General features: G+C 43.4%; 1 protein-coding gene across 2 annotated transcripts in view; it reads right to left on the minus strand.

The window, feature by feature from the left end:
* LOC100475101 (acyl-CoA synthetase medium chain family member 2B) overlaps positions 1-19,406 on the minus strand; it is a 47,242-nt gene that overhangs the window by 17,273 nt on the left and 10,563 nt on the right. For both annotated transcript variants that reach the window (XM_034670297.1, XM_002929071.4), the window contains exons 4-13: positions 17,957-18,164; positions 16,534-16,677; positions 14,600-14,756; positions 12,338-12,417; positions 11,995-12,118; positions 10,712-10,792; positions 9,267-9,368; positions 8,217-8,344; positions 7,996-8,095; positions 6,779-6,898 (exon numbers count right to left, since the gene is read on the minus strand). In XM_034670297.1, coding sequence (XP_034526188.1) covers positions 6,779-6,898; positions 7,996-8,095; positions 8,217-8,344; positions 9,267-9,368; positions 10,712-10,792; positions 11,995-12,118; positions 12,338-12,417; positions 14,600-14,756; positions 16,534-16,677; positions 17,957-18,164 — 1,244 coding nt within the window. The remainder of the gene's footprint in view (positions 1-6,778; positions 6,899-7,995; positions 8,096-8,216; positions 8,345-9,266; positions 9,369-10,711; positions 10,793-11,994; positions 12,119-12,337; positions 12,418-14,599; positions 14,757-16,533; positions 16,678-17,956; positions 18,165-19,406) is intronic.

The raw sequence follows: 19,406 nt of genomic DNA on the forward strand, positions 1-19,406 counted from the left end.
GGGCGCCAGGAAGCGGTAGCCACCTGCACGGGGGAGCGGGTGGACCACAGACCCGCACCCGAGAGAGAGCAGACAGCCTGTGAGCCGGGGAACACGCGCGACCAGTCTGAAAACTGGAGCTCTGGAGTGAGCGTGAACCACACTGAAACGGAGCTCCAGAGCTCGGTGGGGGGGGGGTGGCTGGCGGGGTTAGAAACACAAAGGACGGACACGCGCCGGCCCTGGAAGTGAGGGCTGGGACACTGGGTGTGGGGCGCACATCCCGGGACGCTGCAGGGTTGAGCAGCACCAACAGAAATAGAGTTAAAGTGGCCAGAACATCAGCGGAGAACGGTCCGCGATCCCTCTGTTCTGAGACAGAGGCTGAGATTCGGCTACTGCTGCTCTGACTCTCAGAAGAGGCACAGCAGACTGCCAGGGAAAGCCACCAGGGAGCAAAAGCCTGGAAATACCGGCTCAGTGCGCCCATCCCCATCCCCCGTCACAGGGGACACTGAGATTCTACCCAAACAGGGTTGCCTGAGTATCGGCGCGGCAGGCCACTCCCCCAGAAAGCAGGCTGAAAAATCAAGAAGCCCACATCCCTAAGATCCCTATAAAACAAGGGCGCACGGCCTGAGTCCCGGTCAATAATTTGGGCTCTGGACAACCCCGCAACCTCTCCTCATCAGAATGACGAGAAGGAGAAATCCCCCCCAGCAAAGAAAAGACAATGAGTCTGTGGCCTCTGCCACAGAACTAATGGATATGGATATAACCAAATTATCAGAAATGGAGTTCAGAGTAACAATGGTCAAGATGATGTGTAGACTTGAAAAAAGTATTAACGAAAATGTTAATGAGAATATAGAATCTCTAAGGGCGGAAATGAGAGCAAATCTGGCAGAAATTAAAAATTCTATGAGCCAAATGCAGTCAAAACTAGAGGCTCTGANGGCATCATTAAAATCATATCTGTCAATAATCTCTATCAATCTAAATGGCTTAAACTCTCCCATAAAACGCCACAGGGTTGCAGATTGGATAAAAAGACATGACCCATCCATTTGCTGTCTACAAGAGACTCATTTTGAACCCAAAGATGCATTCAGACTTAGAGTAAGGGGATGGAGTACCATCTTCCACGCAAATGGACCTCAAAAGAAAGCTGGAGTAGCAATTCTCATATCAGATAGACTGGATTTTAAACTAGAGGCCATAGAGAGAGATACAGAAGGGCACTATATTATTCTTAAAGGAAGTATTCAACAAGTGGATATGACAATTATTAATATATATGCCCCCAACAGGGGAGCAGCAAGATACACAAGCCAACTCTTAACCAAAATAAAGAGACATATAGATAAGAACACAGTAATAGTAGGGGACCTCAACACCCCACTATCAGAAATAGACAGAACACCCTGGCAAAAACTAAGCAAAGAATCAAAGGCTTTGAATGCCATACTCGACGAGTTGGACCTCATAGATATATATAGAACACTACACCCCAGAACCAAAGAATACTCATTCTATTCAAATGCCCATGGAACATTCTCAAGAATAGATCATGCTCTGGGACACAAAACAGGTCTCAGCCAATACCAAAAGATTGAAATTATCCCCTGCATATTCTCAGACCACAACGCTCTGAAATTGGAACTCAACCACAAGGAAAAACCTGGAAGAAACTCAAACACTTGGAGGCTAAGAACCATCCTGCTCAAGAATGACTCGATAAACCAGGAAATCAAAAAACAAATTAAACAATTTATGGAGACCAACGAGAATGAATACACAACGGTCCAAAACCTATGGGATACTGCAAAGGCAGTCCTAAGGGGGAAATACATAGCCATCCAAGCCTCACTCAAAAGAATAGAAAAATCTAAAATGCAGTTTCTATATTCTCACCTCAAGAAACTGGAACAGCAACAGAGGGACAGGCCTAACCCACTGACAAGGAAGGAGTTGACCAAGATTAGAGCAGAAATCAATGAATTAGAGACCAGAACCACAGTAGAGCAGATCAACAGGACTAGAAGCTGGTTCTTTGAGAGAATCCATAAAATTGATAGACCACTGGCAAAACTTGTCCAAAAACAAAGAGAAAGGACTGAGATTATTAAAATTATGACTGAAAAGGGAGAGGTCACGACCAGCACCATTGAAATTGCAAGGATTATTAGAAACTTTTATCAACAGCTATATGCCAAAAAACTAAACAATCTGGAAGAGATGGAGGCCTTCCTGGAAACCTATAAACTACCAAGACTGAAACAGGAAGAAATAGATTTCTTAAATAGGCCAATTAACTATGAAGAAATTGAGTCAGTGATAAACAACCTTCCAAATAATAAAACTCCAGGCCCAGACGGTTTTCCTGGGGAATTCTACCAAACATTCAAAGAAGAAATAATACCTATTCTCCTAAAGCTATTTCAAAAAATAGAAACAGAAGGAAAGCTACCAAACTCATTCTATGAGGCTAATATTACCTTGATCCCCAAACCAGGCAAAGACCCCCTCAAAAAGGAGAATTACAGACCGATTTCTCTAATGAATATGGATGCCAAAATCCTCAACAAGATCCTTGCTAATAGAATCCAACAGTACATTAAAAGGATTATCCATCATGACCAAGTGGGATTCATACCTGGGATGCAAGCATGGTTCAACACTCGCAAATCAATCAATGTGATACATCATATCAACAAGAAAAGACTCAAGAACCATATGATCCTCTCAATTGATGCAGAAAAAGCATTTGACAAAATACAGCATCCTTTCCTGATTAAAACCCTTCAGAGTGTAGGAATAGAGGGTACATTTCTCAATCTCATAAAAGCCATCTATGAAAAGCCTACTGCAAGCATTATTCTCAATGGGGAAAAGCTGGAAGCCTTTCCCTTAAGATCAGGAACACGACAAGGATGCCCACTCTCGCCACTATTATTCAACATAGTACTAGAAGTCCTTGCAACAGCAATCAGAAGACAAAAAGGGATCAAAGGTATCCAAATCGGCAAAGAAGAAGTCAAACTGTCTCTCTTTGCAGATGACATGATACTCTATATGGAAAACCCAAAGGAATCCACTCCCAAACTATTAGAAGTTATAGAACAATTCAGTAAGGTGGCAGGATACAAAATCAATGCCCAGAAATCAGTTGCATTTCTATACACGAATAACGAGACTGAAGAAAGAGAAATTAGGGAATCCATCCCATTTACAATAACACCAAAAACCATACGTTACCTTGGAATTAACTTAACCAGAGACGTAAAGGACCTATATCCTAGAAACTATAGATCACTTTTGAAAGATATTGAGGAAGACATAAAAAGATGGAAAAATATTCCATGCTCATGGATTGGAAGAATTAACATAGTTAAAATGTCCATACTACCCAGAGCAATCTACACTTTCAATGCTATCCCGATCAAAATACCGAGGACATTTTTCAAAGAACTGGAACAAATAGTCCTTAAATTTGTATGGAACCAGAAAAGGCCCCGAATCTCCAAGGAACTGTTGAAAAGGAAAAACAAAGCTGGGGGCATCACAATGCCGGATTTCGAGCTGTACTACAAAGCTGTGATCACAAAGACAGCATGGTACTGGCACAAAAACAGACACATCGACCAATGGAACAGAATAGAGAACCCAGAAATGGACCCTCGGCTCTTTGGGCAACTAATCTTTGATAAAGCAGGAAAAAACATCCGGTGGAAAAAAGACAGTCTCTTCAATAAATGGTGCTGGGAAAATTGGACAGCTACATGCAAAAGAATGAAACTTGACCACTCTCTCACACCATACACAAAAATAAACTCCAAATGGATGAAAGACCTCAATGTGAGACAGGAATCCATCAAAATTCTAGAGGAGAACATAGGCAACAACTTCTATGACATCGGCCAGAGCAACCTTTTTCACGACACATCTCCAAAGGCAAGAGAAATAAAAGATAAAATGAACTTATGGGACTTTATCAGGATAAAGAGCTTCTGCACAGCCAAGGAAACAGTCAAAAAAACTAAGAGACAGCCCACGGAATGGGAGAATATATTTGCAAAGGACACCACAGATAAAGGACTGGTATCCAAGATCTACAAAGAACTTCTCAAACTCAATACACGAGAAACAAATAAACAAATCATAAAATGGGCAGAAGATATGAACAGACACTTTTCCAATGAAGACATACAAATGGCTAACAGACACATGAAAAAATGTTCAAAATCATTAGCCATCAGGGAAATTCAAATCAAAACCACACTGAGATACCACCTTACGCCAGTTAGAATGGCAAAGATAGACAAGGCAAGAAACAACAATTGTTGGAGAGGATGTGGAGAAAGGGGATCCCTCCTACATTGTTGGTGGGAATGCAAGTTGGTACAGCCACTCTGGAAAACAGTGTGGAGGTCCCTTAAAAAGTTAAAAATTGAACTACCCTATGACCCAGCCATTGCACTACTGGGTGTTTACTCCAAAGATACAGACGTAGTAAAGAGAAGGGCCATATGCACCCCAATGTTCATAGCTGCATTGTCCACAATAGCCAAATTGTGGAAGGAGCCGAGATGCCCTTCAACAGATGACTGGATTAAGAAGATGTGGTCCATATATACAATGGAATATTACTCAGCTATCAGCAAGAACGAATTCTCAACATTTGCTGCAACATGGAGGCACTGGAGGAGATAATGCTAAGTGAAATAAGTCAAGCAGAGAAAGACAATTATCATATGGTTTCTCTCATCTACGGAACATAGTTACTAGGAAGATCGATAGGAGAAGAAGGGGATAAAGAAAGGGGGGATAATCAGAAGGGGGAATGAAGCATGAGAGACTATGGACTATGAGAAACAAACTGAAGACTTCAGAGGGGAGGGGGGTGGGGAAATGGGATAGGCTAGTGATGGGTAGTAAGGAGNTAGGCTAGTGATGGGTAGTAAGGAGGGCACGTATTGCATGGTGCACTGGGTGTTATACGCAACTAATGAATCATCAAACTTTACATAAAAAAATTAAAAGTAAAAAGTAAAACAAACAAAAATATTTATTAAATGCTTATTATATGCTAGCCTTCTGAGTACCTTATGTCTTACAAATATTAACTCTTCTTATTAGCAACCTGGAAATGGTTAACACCATTTTCCCCATTTCACAGATAAGGAAACTGAGGCACAGAGAAATTGTTAAGTAAGTGATGGAGATGAATAGGAATACAACTATCTAATTCCAGAGACTGTGCTATACCGACTGCCTCACTATGAGTTTGAGGCTGAAAGCCAGTGTGGTGGACTCTTTGATGTGCTGCTCAGATCCCCCTCGAAGAATGATTTAACCGTCCCACCCCCCACTGCTAGACCTCCCTGGGGACAGCTACAGTCAAGGAGAGCTGCCTCTCCCAGGGCCACGTCCCCATCCTAGCACAGCCTGCATCCAAGCCTGACCTACATGGGGCTACAGAGCACCCTACCAACCTTGCCTGTAGCTCAGGAAACTCGAAAGGTTGCCCTAGCTGCAGAAGTCCCCATGGCGTTGGCTGCGGTCCCCCAGTGAGACTACATCACAGGGCACCTTCACCTTCTGCCCAATCCTGTCCCCTTCTGTTCCCTCCCCTTCCCTTTCCTTCCTTTTCTTTCCCCAGCTGTTGATCCCAAAGCACTCCCTGATAAACCTCTTGCATGTTAATCTCCTTCCCAGAGTCTGCTTCTCAGAAAATCCGTCTATGACAATTAGCCTGTGCTACAAAGCATCAGTGAGCTTCTGGGTTCTGTACACATCTCAGTAGCTTTAGGCTTAACATAGGTGTTCTCATCTCTACCTGAGACTCAAAAATATATATATTTTTTCCTTCTCCCTGGGGCAAGCTCCTATCTTGTACCCACCTCCAAAACCTGGGTCCCCCTTCAGTGTCAATCTCCATGTCTTAGATTCCCACCTCAGAATGAAAACAGGTAGAGTGGATTCTATGCTCTTTGCCTTTTCTGGTAAGAGCAGTTCCACTTTCCTGTGGGAAGCCACCCCTCTCTCCCTCAGGCCATATCATAGGTGTAGGGCAGTCTTCATTCCATCTTCCCTGCATTTGCTTCAGCGGTGATCACATGACCCAGAACTGGCCAATCAGAGTGTTCCATCACCCTGGTTCTAGGGATTATTTAATGATGGGTCCATGACCTAAACTGGTCCAATGAGAATCAACCTGAAGACTTTTGATGGTGCCTTTGGGGGGAAAGATGCTCTTTTATTACTGTGATTTCTTGAATTGCTTAAAACCTGTGTTTGGAGCTGCTGACCATTATGAAGGGGGAACATTTTAAGAAATGAAGCCAATACAGAGAGAAAAAGAGTCAAGGGCTGAAAGAAGCATCCCTGACTACATCAGTTGAATGCCTGTTACCACCCACAACTAAAGCTGCCCCCACCTCTGGACTTTTCAACTGTGTGAGCAATAAAGTTCATGTTAGATTTCTGTTGCTAACAACCAAAAAGAATCCTGAATAAACAGAGAGACCCCAGTGCAGAGAGTAGGAATTTGGTTCGGTATTGACCAGAACTTATTCCCATAGGAGTACCCAACTTTCAATTCGAAGCAAGCTAAAGGCTGAGGCAAATTTTCAAGACTCTGGACAGTGACTGGATGGTCTTTTGGGGCTTTCTTGGTCATAATCAGGCAGAACTTTGGAATTATAGGCCTCATCCAGAGCCAGAAGAAGAGAAATACAAGAAGAGAATCGCCTCTCCTTCCTCAGGTTGGGGGAGCAAGGGAGCTCAGAGGCCTCACCTTCCTTGGGTACTTATATGGGGCTGTTATTGACTTCACGTGCTGCTGCAGCTCCTTGGTGAGCTGGTCTGGGTCATGGGACAGAAACTGTGGGGCCAGGACCACAAATGCCTTCACCACCTGCAGCAAAAATGAGGGCCAAGAGAGAAGGAATCAGTGTGTTGTCGTTTCCTGAAATAATGCGAAAACAGGGTTAAAGCTTCCAACACAGCTACCCCCTTTATATCCCCTCAGCTGTGCCTCCAGATATCTGGGCAAGAGAAAGGGAGAAAATAAGGATAACAATGGCTAAGGTCGCAGCTCTCTCTCAAGTGGCTTATTGGACGGGCAGGTAGGACTGTAAATTGAAACCACCCTCACCCCATATCCCAGGAATAATAGAGAGTGATAGGGAGAAACTCCTTATAAGAGAAGAGCAAAAAATAAAGACTGGGATCATAAATCTAAATGATTTGTTTAACCACTCCAAACTAGTTTGTACATCTATAAAATGGTGATTCAATTGTCATACTTCATTCATGCTAAATAAAATGAAATCGCACATAGCAAGCATTAGCTCAGTGCTTGGCACAGAGGGATTTTCAGTAGGGAATCCCCTTTGGGCCTCCCTTGCCTAGTGGCTCCTGTGATTTCCATGGCTGATATGGCCCATACCTGCCAGAGATATGATGTTATTCAACTGTACCCTGTTGAAAGGTACTTGGACATTGACCCACACCTCTGTACCTTACCTTTCTCTACACATATACCAAGCTCTGTTAGACTCCATCTGGGCCTGTTTCTATAACCCTAGCATTAAAGGGGTCTTTCTTTTTCCTTATATTTTCATTGTAAAACCCATGGCTCAGGGGCTCTATCTCTTGGCTCAAATCACTCTTCTGTTCTGGTTAGGAATCAAATTCTGATTCAAATGCCAACCAGCAGAATGGAATCCCTGTGGCCTCATAATAATAGACCTTATATGTGCCGGGCCTTGTTACAAGCACTTTACAAATATTAACACGTTCAATTCTCACAATAACACCTCATCTTACAGATGGGAAACTGAGGCCCAAAGAAGCTGAGTAACTTGCCCAAGGTCACACCACTGGTAAGTGGCAGGGCTTTCCAGCCCCTAGATTCCATGATCTTTACCACCATGCAATGTGTCCTTGTCTTCAAAATCGGCACAGCCCACCTCCCACCCTTGCAATGCCAGGCTGCTGCTCCCATGTCACCTCTCCCCGGACAGGGTCCGGGCTGCTGGTTACAGCTGTCTCAACCACAGCAGGATGCTCCATCAGTGCATTCTCCACCTCTGAGGGCCCAATCCGGTACCTGTAGAAGAGCCTGTCTTTCAGAAAACACTAGATATGCATCCTCTAGGCCAGCCCAGAAGTTCAGAACCAGCCAGAATAAAGATCCAGGTTACCCTTCCCAGCCCAGAAACCAAGCTCACCCGCTGGAGTTAATGATGTCATCTGCCCGCCCCAGGTACTGGAAATAGCCATCTTGATCCTTGATTGCCCGATCTCCAAGGATCCAAAAATCCCCTCGAATGTTGGCTGCTGTCTTCTCAAGATTGTCCTAGTGACCACAGCAAGTAATAGTCACTGTAACTGCAAAGCCGAAATCCTCTGCCCCAGGGCTGGCATGAACAGATTTGTAGATTGAACAACTACACATGATGACCTTGCCCTGGACCCATCAACCTCAGCCCTCAGGTGGACCAGGAACTTTCCCCTTTATTTCAATTATTGTACCCAGTGTCTCTCACCTACTCCCCAGGGTCCAGTCTGATGGATAATACTGATGCATTTATTCACCTATGCTCTAGGACACTATCTTATAGTAAGCACACAATAAATGACAGCAACTATTGGTATTGCATTTATTATTTAAGTGATTATTTCATCATCTTGGTATCAGAAGGTGTGTGTTTGAGGTCTTCCCTGTTCATTTTTTCAATAGTAGTGCTCTTGGCTGACTTTTATAATCTCTGACTTCACCATCCATCCTCACCTGTACAGCAAGGCCGTTGGACTTAAGGATCATCTATTTCTAATGTTCCAAGGTCTAAAGATAGGGATGCTTTCAACTATATGGTGAAGTCTCAATGTCATGTCTAGCATAGCTCTAAAGGAGATCAATGGCCTAGAGCAGGGGAGAGATACTTGGAGAGGGGCAGGGCTGCCCCTGGGAGAGTATTGCTGTATGTAGTTTTGGGGGCAATAAACTTTTTTGGCATAAAACAGTTTTTGGGGGGGTGGAAAAGGGTAACGGGAGAAAGATAATTCTTCAAAAGGAATCTTAGGGGTAGGTTAAAGATGGCAGGGGTGAATACCCAGTTTTTTCTCTCTACAAAGTGTCCATTCATGGACACTGGACACCACTTGTCCCATGTCCTGTCATGGTTTACCTCTTGGAAGGTACATAACTTTGCCCCCCACCATCCCTCTCAGAGTCCACTATCCCCATAGGGAACAGAGGGGAGGAGTGGGTGCCTCACCACATAGCCAGAGAAGATGCCTATAGGCCTGATGGGCTTTACCCTGACGCCCACATCTCCCTCCGTACCAGGGGGCAAGACCTTGCCCTTGTCGTCCAAGACCTGAAGGAGGAAGCAGATAGGAAGTCGATGCTGCATAACAGGAGGGGGCTGGAGGCGCAGCGTGGAAGAGCTGAGCTGGTCTGATGGAAGACCCTCTTGCTCCAAAAACAAGTGACCAAAAACAAGAACCAAAAACCAGGGGGAGCAAAGAATTTTACACCTCAACCTCTAATCCATCTGCCTGGGGTGGTTGAGGTTAAGCCCCCTATGGAGATTGGACCAGATGAGCTTGGGAAGAATCTTTTGTCTGCAGGAGCTCAGTAAATATAATAGCCTCCCATTATCTTTGAGGGCTATGAGCTTGGGTATCAGACAGATCAGAACTCAAATTATGCCTCTGCTACCTTACTAGTTGACTTTGAGCTGCCTAAGCTCTACGTTTCAGTGCCTTCGTTGGTCTAACCGGGATGATAACTAAGCTTATGTCACAGAATGTATGAGAATGAAGAAAGATATTTTTTAAAAGGCATTAAAAAATAATTGTCAAGGGGCGCCTGGGTGGCACAGCGGTTAAGCATCTGCCTTCGGCTCAGGGCGTGATCCCAGCGTTATGGAATCGAGCCCCACATCAGGCTCCTCTGCTGGGAGCCTGCTTCTTCCTCTCCCACTCCCCCTGCTTGTGTTCCCTCTCTCGCTGGCTGTCTCCATCTCTGTCAAATAAATAAATAAAATCTTTTTAAAAAAAAATAATAATTGTCAAAGTCAGGGGGAGGGAGAAGGAGGCAATTACAAATAACACTGAATAGAGTCTAAGTTGTTACACTTCAGATACATATACCTATGCACATAACCGTAGATACAAATTATATTTCTTGGAATTTAGCCCAAAGAAATAAGGGAAAAGAGCAAAATTTTAGCTAAGACATCTTGCTTGTTGTTTTAACTATGAAAATTTTGGAAATCATCCACTGACCAACAAAAGGCATAAAGAGTACTGGAGCCATATGATTTACTGCTATGTAGTCATTAAAATTCATGTTGTTGGTAGGTATTATTTGACCTAGAAAGATGGTCACCCAAGATTGTTCAAGATAAAAGTAAGTTATAAAATATGTCAAGATTCACGCTTATTTTTTAAAAAATGTATATATTTATAGAAATGGCTAGCTACTTAATTTGCTAGCTATTCAAAATGGTTTTCTCTGGAAGATAAAAATATGATTAACTTTCTTTTGTCTTCCTTCCCTCCCTCCCTTCTTTTCATCCTTATCCTTCCTTTTAAAATATCATTTAAATATCTTTAATTTAAATTATTTTTCCTTAGTGAACAATGTAATAAATAAATTACTAAAAAATTAGTGCATTCCCTATTTTTCCCTCCCTCCTTAGAGCCCCTAACAAACCTGCACATCATAATGGGGAATAGCAGTTCCCAGGTAACCAGGTTTGATTTTCATGGTCTTGGAAACTCTGCAAGTGAGTCCCTGCAGAAGATTGGTAGACAGATTGGCAAACCTCAGGAGGAGTCATATGGTCACAGAAAAAAAACAAGAAAAGATTTAGCAGAGCAGATCCTAACACAGTCTTGAAGTTGCCTTTTCTTTGGTAGATCCCTCAGTCCCCTGCTCCTGGTTCCCTCCCCTTTACTGGAACCCCCATCCTGGGGGTTGCACTAAATTGTTTGGAAAGCAATCTAACTGACCCCTCCCCAGGGAAAAGGAACTGAGAGCCACATTTTAATCTCTTTAGAAGGAGCTATACTTTAATAAGGGACTGTGGGCCACAAAAGTCCTTTAAAACAATATATGATTAAATTATCTCCCATAGGAGGGCTAGCTCTGCATGAATCCTAAAATGAATCTTACAGAAATGCTGGTATTTAAAGGAACATTCCCTAAATATGGATTCTTCTGAGAGGTTAGAAGCCCTTGCCACAAATCCACTGTCCTCACCCATTTCTGCAAAGCTCTTTCACATCACAGCACTCTCATCCATAAGCTCCCTCAGGAATCCTGCCAGGGGCACCCATTAGCCGTAGAGGGGTGTAGGATAAAAGAGTGGAGAGGAGGAGGCCAGAGGTACTGAGAGTCACAGGTAAGAGGCACTGGAAAGGCTGCTGGGGAAACTATTCCTCAGGTTGTTCTGATAAAGCAGCAGAGTATAGAGTAATGTGAATTCACCTTGTGCTCAAGGGGCCCCAAGAGTTCAAAGAAGACATCTCAGAAGGTAAGGTGGGGGTCTTGGTGGGTTCTTCTCCCCATTCCTCACTTTAGTCTGAGCAGTTTAGGACAGAGTCTGACATGCTTGATAAATTTAGGTCTCTGCTAAAATGTTACCCCATTACAGAGGACTTGCCTGACGACCATATCAGAAATACCAGTCCCTCATCCCACGTCACCCCCTCTCACCTGCTTTACTTTCCTCTATAGAATATGTCACTGTCTGCCATGCCATATCTATTAGCTTATGTCTCAGCCTCCCACTCCCACTAGAATGTAATGTCCAGGAGAGTAGAAACTTTGACTACTCTGTTTTTGTTCAATTGTCAATAACTATTCCACAGTGGGCGCTCAATAAATATTTACCGAATAAGTGCATGATAAGTGGTAGCTCGTATTTTTATTATCAGAGAGCCTTTTGAAGCCCACCACGTTCACTAGCCCACGGTTCCCCTAGCAACAGGTACCGTTTCTGTCTGGCCGTAGAATTCTCGGATGTCCAGTCCTGTCTGGGCCCTCCACTTCTCCAAAGTGTCTGGAAGGAGGGTCTCTCCTCCACTGAAGCAGTTCTGTAGATGTGGGAACTTGTAACTGAAGAAGAGAAGGGAGGTAAATGATCCCCCTGAGGCTTCCTGGAACCAAACTCTGTCCAGGCCTAAAGAGGTTTCCAGATATTTTAATGATGAGGTAGGCTTCATGGGGTAACCCATGCTTAACAGGTCAGAGAGATGAGCATATGTGTATGTGGTGGAGGCAGGAGGATGGACCAATAAACCTGGAGGCTCATACCAACCCCCAAAGCCCCATCACCTAGAAAGATCCTGTTGTAACAACATCCGGTAAATGATGGGTGCTCCTACCAGGCTGTTGATTGGGTAGCTGGACAGCACCTGGAGGGAGAGAGCCAGCTGACACTAACCACCAGGTTAGGTGCCAAACTTACCAGCATGCACAGTGGTTGCAAGCATGGGCCCTCGAGTTGGGCTCTGGATTTAAATCTCACCTTCTTTATTCTGTCTATTTCAGGCCAAATTCTCAAGCCAAAAATAACAGAGAAATAACCACCTATCATTACAGAGAAAGGGCCCAGAACTAATTTGGAACATTTTTGTCAAATCGTGGCTCACTGTCCCTGCCCCTTTAATGACTCACCCCCATTAACACACCTATAGAATTACGTAAACCCCCAGTCACCAAGGGAAGGAGGTCAGTCACTGTTGCAAATTGGACGTGTGGTCTTAGTTAAGTCACTTAACCTTCCAGGACTAGTTTTGTTAACAGATTAATTCCAGCCCTATTTTCCTAAAGCTCTTTTGGGGACATAATTCAGGTAGAAAAGTGCTTTGAAAAGTTAAAAGCACCAGGGCACCGAGGTAGCTCAGTCAGTTAAGCAGCCAACTCTTGGTCTTGGCTCTGGCTAGGGTCATAATCTCAGGGTCCTCAGATCTAGCCCTTTGTTGGGCTCCACACTCAGCAGGGAGTCTGCTTCAGGATTCTCTCTCTTCCTCTCCCTTTGCTCCTTCCCCTGCTCACATGCACACGCGCTCTCTCTCTCAAATAAATCAATTTTAAAAAGTCAGAAGTGCCTATAAACAATTCAGTAGAAGTGTTATTAAAAATAGCTAATACTGAATACTTGCCAGCCCCTGTGCTAGCTTGTGGAATTCTCATGATAACCTCATGGAGTGTGTACTATCACCCTTATTTTAAGAACGGAAAACTGTTGAGTCAGAGGGTTAAGTAATTTGCCCAAGGTCATAGAATCAGCAGGGAGTGGAGCCAGCATTTCTGGCCTGTACTTTTAACTGTGATGCAACACCACCTCCATCCCATGTTTTGCTTTGTGCATAATTTATTACAAAGAGTGATTCAGGCAAAAATGTCTAGAAAAAATGATTAACATTAGCACATCACACGATTATTTCCTCCAAGTGTTCTTTTTAAGAAAAAAACAAGATTTTATTTGTCAGAGAGAGAAAGCGTGTGTGCACGTGAGCACAAGCAGGGGGAGCGCAGGCAGAGGGAGTGTAGGCAGAGGGAGAAGCAGGCTCCCAGATGAGCAAAGAGCCCAATGCCATACTCGATCCGGGGACCCTGAGATCATGACCTGAGCTGAAGGCAGACGCTCAACTGACTGAGCCACCCAGGCATCCCTCCTCTGACTGTTCTTGATGAACTGGTACAAGTGATAAAAATATTCACATTTCCCTTATTGCTTTGCCTTACAGGAAGCTCAAAAGGCAATCAGCTACTTATTTGCTATACTTCCCCTTACTCTCCTTAATTCCACCCCCTCAACCCACAGACATCTCCACCCTATATTCTCCTAATGTGCTTTACAATTTTACATCTGTTTTCATGTTGCTGTTTTCCAATTATGACACTTAATAAAAGCCACTTCAAATCCTTTTCGGAAGGAAGGAGTTACTCTGTTTAAATTTGTTTAAAACAGAGAATGATGGAACCATCCGAAGAGAATCTCTTGAGAGAATCCAGACCACGCCTGACTTTTTGACCTTTAAGTATGCCATCCATGCCTCAGTTTGCTCCCAGGGTCTCTGTTGCCAGCCAAACAGAAGTCTGAGTGGGCCATCAACAGCTTCAGAGACCTGGAGGCCCCAAGACATCGATGGCCCAACTCCCCATCTATGTTGTAGAATCCAACATAAGGTGTGCCTTTGCAAGCAAAATAAACCCATTTCCATTGCTTTGTTGCTCCAGGGTCATGTAATATGTAGATTTTATTTAATGGCTATCCCATTAAGTTCCACAGGAAAAAGTCTGATACTCGACACCAAACCAAGAGCCCATTAAATATGTTTTGAGTGAATGAATGGCCAATGTTAACTGCCCCTGAATATATTCCTTTTATCTGTATATGGTTCTCTCTCCTTTCCTAGACCTCCTGGAGCTCAATGAGGGCAAGGACCACTTCCATCTTGCTTACCTAATACTGTCCATGCATGTGGCAAGAGTTAGTAAACATTTGCTGAATTGAAAGAAAATGCAATAAACTGGAGTGTGCAAACCTTGAGCCACCTCTGACCTGGTGCAAACTGAGTCCTGTCTTACCTTTAGAATGACGACTGGGTCAAACTTTCGCAAAAGATGGATAAATGTGCATGCTCCTGCTGTCCAAGTTTCCAGAAATGAAGCCAAGATGTTCAGTATCCAAGCTGTGTCTGATATGGTCCACATTATGTCAGAGGCTTGCAGGTCTATCCATAGGCTGAGAATATAGAAGAAATACATGTACATACAAGTACATGAGTGCATGCTGGGGTGGACGGAGCATGAGTGTGTGTGTGGGGTAGGGGTGGGTGCGTGCACAAGTATGTGTGTGTGTGTTTGCAGCACTGTACGTAAGTATAAGCAGGCAGGGGGAAGGAGAGTTGTTCTATCCACATGTCTTATTTCAAGAAGGAGCGAGTATTCAGAAGCTGTGACCCCAGCTTACATGACCTAACAGATAATTGGGTCTTGTTCTCATTTTATCCTCAGAACTTAGTACAGTTTTTGGCATGAGGTAACCACCCAGAAAATGTCTACTAATAAAAGACATCTAAGTGAATATTCTAAAAAGTGGTCTTGCTAGGTTCAAGTTTGGTCAGATAGACCTTTGGTTCTCTTTTCTTGAAGAATCATTAACTGCCTATGCACAGTTCAAGGTCCCGTACAGAGTGAAATGTGTCTCCTTTCTCTCTTCAGACCAGAATAAAAGTTATTAGGCTTGTCTTACAGCAAAAATGATTTAGGCTAGACACAAAGAACTTCCTTGTGGCTGGGAATCATCATAGTATGTGTCTCTTGCTGAAGATAATTAATATTTTCAGCTCTGTAGGGAAATTGGGTCATAGCCTATCAGGACCAAATTTTGGGGTGATGGGTGGAAATTTAATATCTTACTTACATTTAAGTGATTTATTACCCCATCTTTTAGAAAGTGCATTTTTACTACAGTTCTTCTATTAAATAATTTCTATGAAATAATTTAATTTTTTGGTACTACAGACTCATAGATGGGGCATTTAAGTTTTTTAGATTTTTTGCATTAAAATATTTTTCCAGTTCTAATAATAGACTTAACATAATAAGCAGGATATCCTGGGAAAAAAGACCCTGAATATCTCTTATTATTATTGCATGACAACCTTGGCACAGTCTTTTCTGATTGCATTGATGAGGTTGATACATAGTGAAAGAAAATTCTGAATTATGGGATCTGAGATCCAGAAGTTCTGAGATCTCAGTTCATTTCATTACAGCTGACCCTTGAACAACATGGGGTTGAACTGCATGGGTCCACTTATATGCAATTTTTTTTCGATACAGCACAGTACTATAAATGTATTTTCTCTACCTTATGATTTTCTTAATAAAATACTCTTTTTTCATGAATACTTTATTGTTAGAAGACCGTATATAATGCATATAACATACAAAACAGGCATTAATTGATTATACTATCAGTAAGGCTTCTGGTCAATGGTACATTATTAGTAGTTAAGTTCTGCGGTAGTCAAAAGTTATCCCTGGATTTCAGCTGCACAAGGGCTAGTGCTCCTAACCCTTGTATTATTCAAGGGTAAACTGTAATCCAATTACAGTTTCCACCTCAACAGATTTGAAAAATAATTTGATGCTGACATCCAAAATGCCCTCTTGGAGTGTGGGTGGCATCAAAGCAAATTACCAGCATTCCAAAGGACAAGATATAGATCGGACTAGAAGGGGGAAATGCATATATACCTTGTGCTAATCCTATTAGACACACAGCTCAAAGCACTGAAGAGGTATGGAGATCCCAAGTAATCTGAAATAAAAATGTCCCACCAATGGTCACTAGATACCAGCTTGCTAAGCCATGCTCCCTCTTGCCCCCCTTCCCAACTGTCTTTCTCAGAAGCACTAGATGGTAACCTATCCAAATAGAATTGGATTTGAGTTCAGAAAAGTCTCAAGCCCTGGTCATGTATTTCTCTGTAGAAAGAAAGGGTTTCTCTTACCCAGCATCCATCTTGGCCTTCATGCCCAGGCTTGAGTGGGAATGTTCCGCCATCTTGGGAAGGCCACTAGTCCCACTGGTGAAGTAGATGGCAGCTGCTTCTTGGCTTCCAGTTTCCACACAGCAATGAGTAGTAGATGCTTCCCTGATAAAGACAGACTATCACATTCTCAGATCTCCCTGGGATACTAGATGTCCCGATGACTCATCTCTTCCTACCTTTCCCTATGCTGGCAAGGGCGAGTCAGCCAAAGTACTTCAGAAGGGATGCTTATGAATGGTTAAGATCAAGGGATTCTGAGTCATCACACTTGGGCTCAAAAACCCCTCAGATTTGGCATTTTATGTGACTTCAGACTATTTATTTAACTTCTCTGAGTTTCACATTCTGTATTTGTGAAATCAATATCAATCATCTGTAACACCCATCTCATAGAGTTACTGCGAAAATTAACTGTAACACAAAGAAAATGAGCAACTTGCTCGGCAAAAACTCAATAAATGTTAACCTGAATGTTGTTGGGAGCCCTCACATGATACCAGGTTAATAGTAGGTGCTCGTTTAGTATCAGTTTTCACAATACAACCTCCTCTATTCCCTTGACTTCCTTCTCTTGAACATCTCCTCTAGTGTCCCAATTTCAAGTCTCTCAAAGCTGGTTGCATGTCGTCTCCTTCTCTGACAGTTATCTTTAAGACTATGACATTAGAAAAAGCTTTTGTTCTCCCTAGGGGTTTCCTAAGGTTTGTGTCTCTAATGGAGGGAGTACAGACATGTGACAGGGAATTGCATCCCTCCAGCCAAGCTTGCCATACACTGTTGGAAGGACTCATAGAGTCCTCTGCTTTAGAAGCCTAGCTTAGAGATACAGAGGGTGAGAAGAAGATATTCAGTATATCAGCCTCCTCTGTGTTTTACCTCATATGCTCTTGGCCTCACATCTGATTCCTGCCAGGTTTGCAGTAAACAGCTCTGGGCACTTCAATCCACTCGGTGGTGCTTCTGGTGTGGACTATGGCTGATTCACTTTCTGCCCCAGGATTTCTCTGTTGTCACAATGGCATGGGACTCTGAGCCTGCTCTGTATGCATGCATGTGCAGCCCAGAAGTATGGGGCAGATGATACCCACCCCCTGTACAACCCTCCACCAATGGAGCTCAGTTGCTAATGGCTCAAAGCTTGTCGGTCCTTCAGTGGATAATCCTAAGAGGCATTCTGTGAGGTCCCTGCAGATTAAGCCCACTTATCCCATGCAGTGACTCTATAATAAACTCTTAAAGGAGCTTTTTCTTCATCCCTGCTTCACACTCCCCAGTCCCACACTCTGCTCGTGGGAGCTCCCAAATAAAGCACCTGCACATAAGTGCTTTGTTCAGTTTCCACTTTTGGTGAAAACACAGGCTGAGACATGTAGATACTCACCGTAGTAGTGTCTTAAAGTCCAGCCATCCATCCCGGCTTTTCTCAGATACCACTAGCTTCGTTTTCAGAGAGGGGCAGTCAGAGGCCACGGTGTCCACTGCCTGGGCCACTTCATCCCCAGCCACAATGGCCCTGGCTTTAGACACCTGCAGCCTATAAAGGATGTCCTTGGCTTTCATTTGGATAGTCCCGGGCATGAAGACGAGGCCTAGAGAAGCCAAATGTCTTAGAGAGAACTGAGAGGGAGGGTTATCTTCTTCCCTAGAGAAGCCTGATATAAACAACCATTGGGGAGCAAATAGGGGAAGAGGGGTTGAGGAAGGGATGACCAATAGGGATTCTCAATAACAAGGCACCAAAGATCAGAGAGTGATTTCTGAACACCAATTTCCTAGGTGTGTTAGAACTATGAGGGGTCTACCAGGACTAAGAAGAGAAACTTAGTTGCCTGATGTCATGCCATGGACAGTCTAACACCCCCCCCTCCACACACACAAACACACAATGCCATATGGGAGTTTCCTCTTTCCAAAGATTTTCATACAGTAATTAAACAAAGGAAAGGCTCTTGGAATTCTCCAACCTGCAACACAGGTCCTGCTCAAGGGCCTGGTTACTTCTCCCAGACCAGGAACATAGAATTTTCTTGGGCAAGGGTGCTCTTAGTTTTGTTTTTGTCTTCTATCTTGATAAGACTCATGTAATTTTGTTTATTCTTCTCATGAATAACTAGACTTATATTTCACCCTCCACAAAGCTTATTTCACATGCTCCTCCTCATGAACATTTTTTACCCCTGGCTCACTTTCTTCCCACTCTTAACACTTCAGGATCCACACTACAGACCTGTCAACCACCTCCAGTGTGTCTCCACAATGGCCATGTTGAGTCAGGCCCACAGAAGAACAGACACATGTCCCCCACTAAATTCTCCTTCCCTTTAGACCATAATCTTTCAGTGTGTCATCTTCCTTCTGTGGCCTGTTCACTCTCTCCATGGGGCCTCAAGTTCCTACAATTGTTTCTACTTCCTCTGATTACTCCTACATCTTGACCACACTTACATCTTCCTCCTTACTGATGAGAATGCCTGTTACATATGAGGGAGGCCAGGAAGGGTAGCGGTGGGGATGAGGGTAGGTTGTGCAGGCCTTTCTGTGGCTCTTTCTTATACCTCTCCACTTCTCAACTCTCGAATCTAAAGGTTGATGACTCTTGAATTTCTGTCTCCATCTCAGACGTTGTGCCTTTCAATGCAATCTCACTTTCCATCCCTTCTTTCCTCTTTCCCATACATATTTTTGACTGAGATATAATAAACATATAACACAATACTAGTTTTAGGTGTACCACACAAGTATTTGATATATGGATGTATTATGAAATGGTTACCATGCTTAGTTAACATCTATCACCATGCATAATTACAAATTTTTTTTCTGGTGGTAAC

The sequence above is a fragment of the Ailuropoda melanoleuca genome, chromosome 10, assembly GCF_002007445.2.
Source record: "Ailuropoda melanoleuca isolate Jingjing chromosome 10, ASM200744v2, whole genome shotgun sequence".
In the NCBI taxonomy this organism is placed as follows: Eukaryota; Metazoa; Chordata; class Mammalia; order Carnivora; family Ursidae; genus Ailuropoda; species Ailuropoda melanoleuca.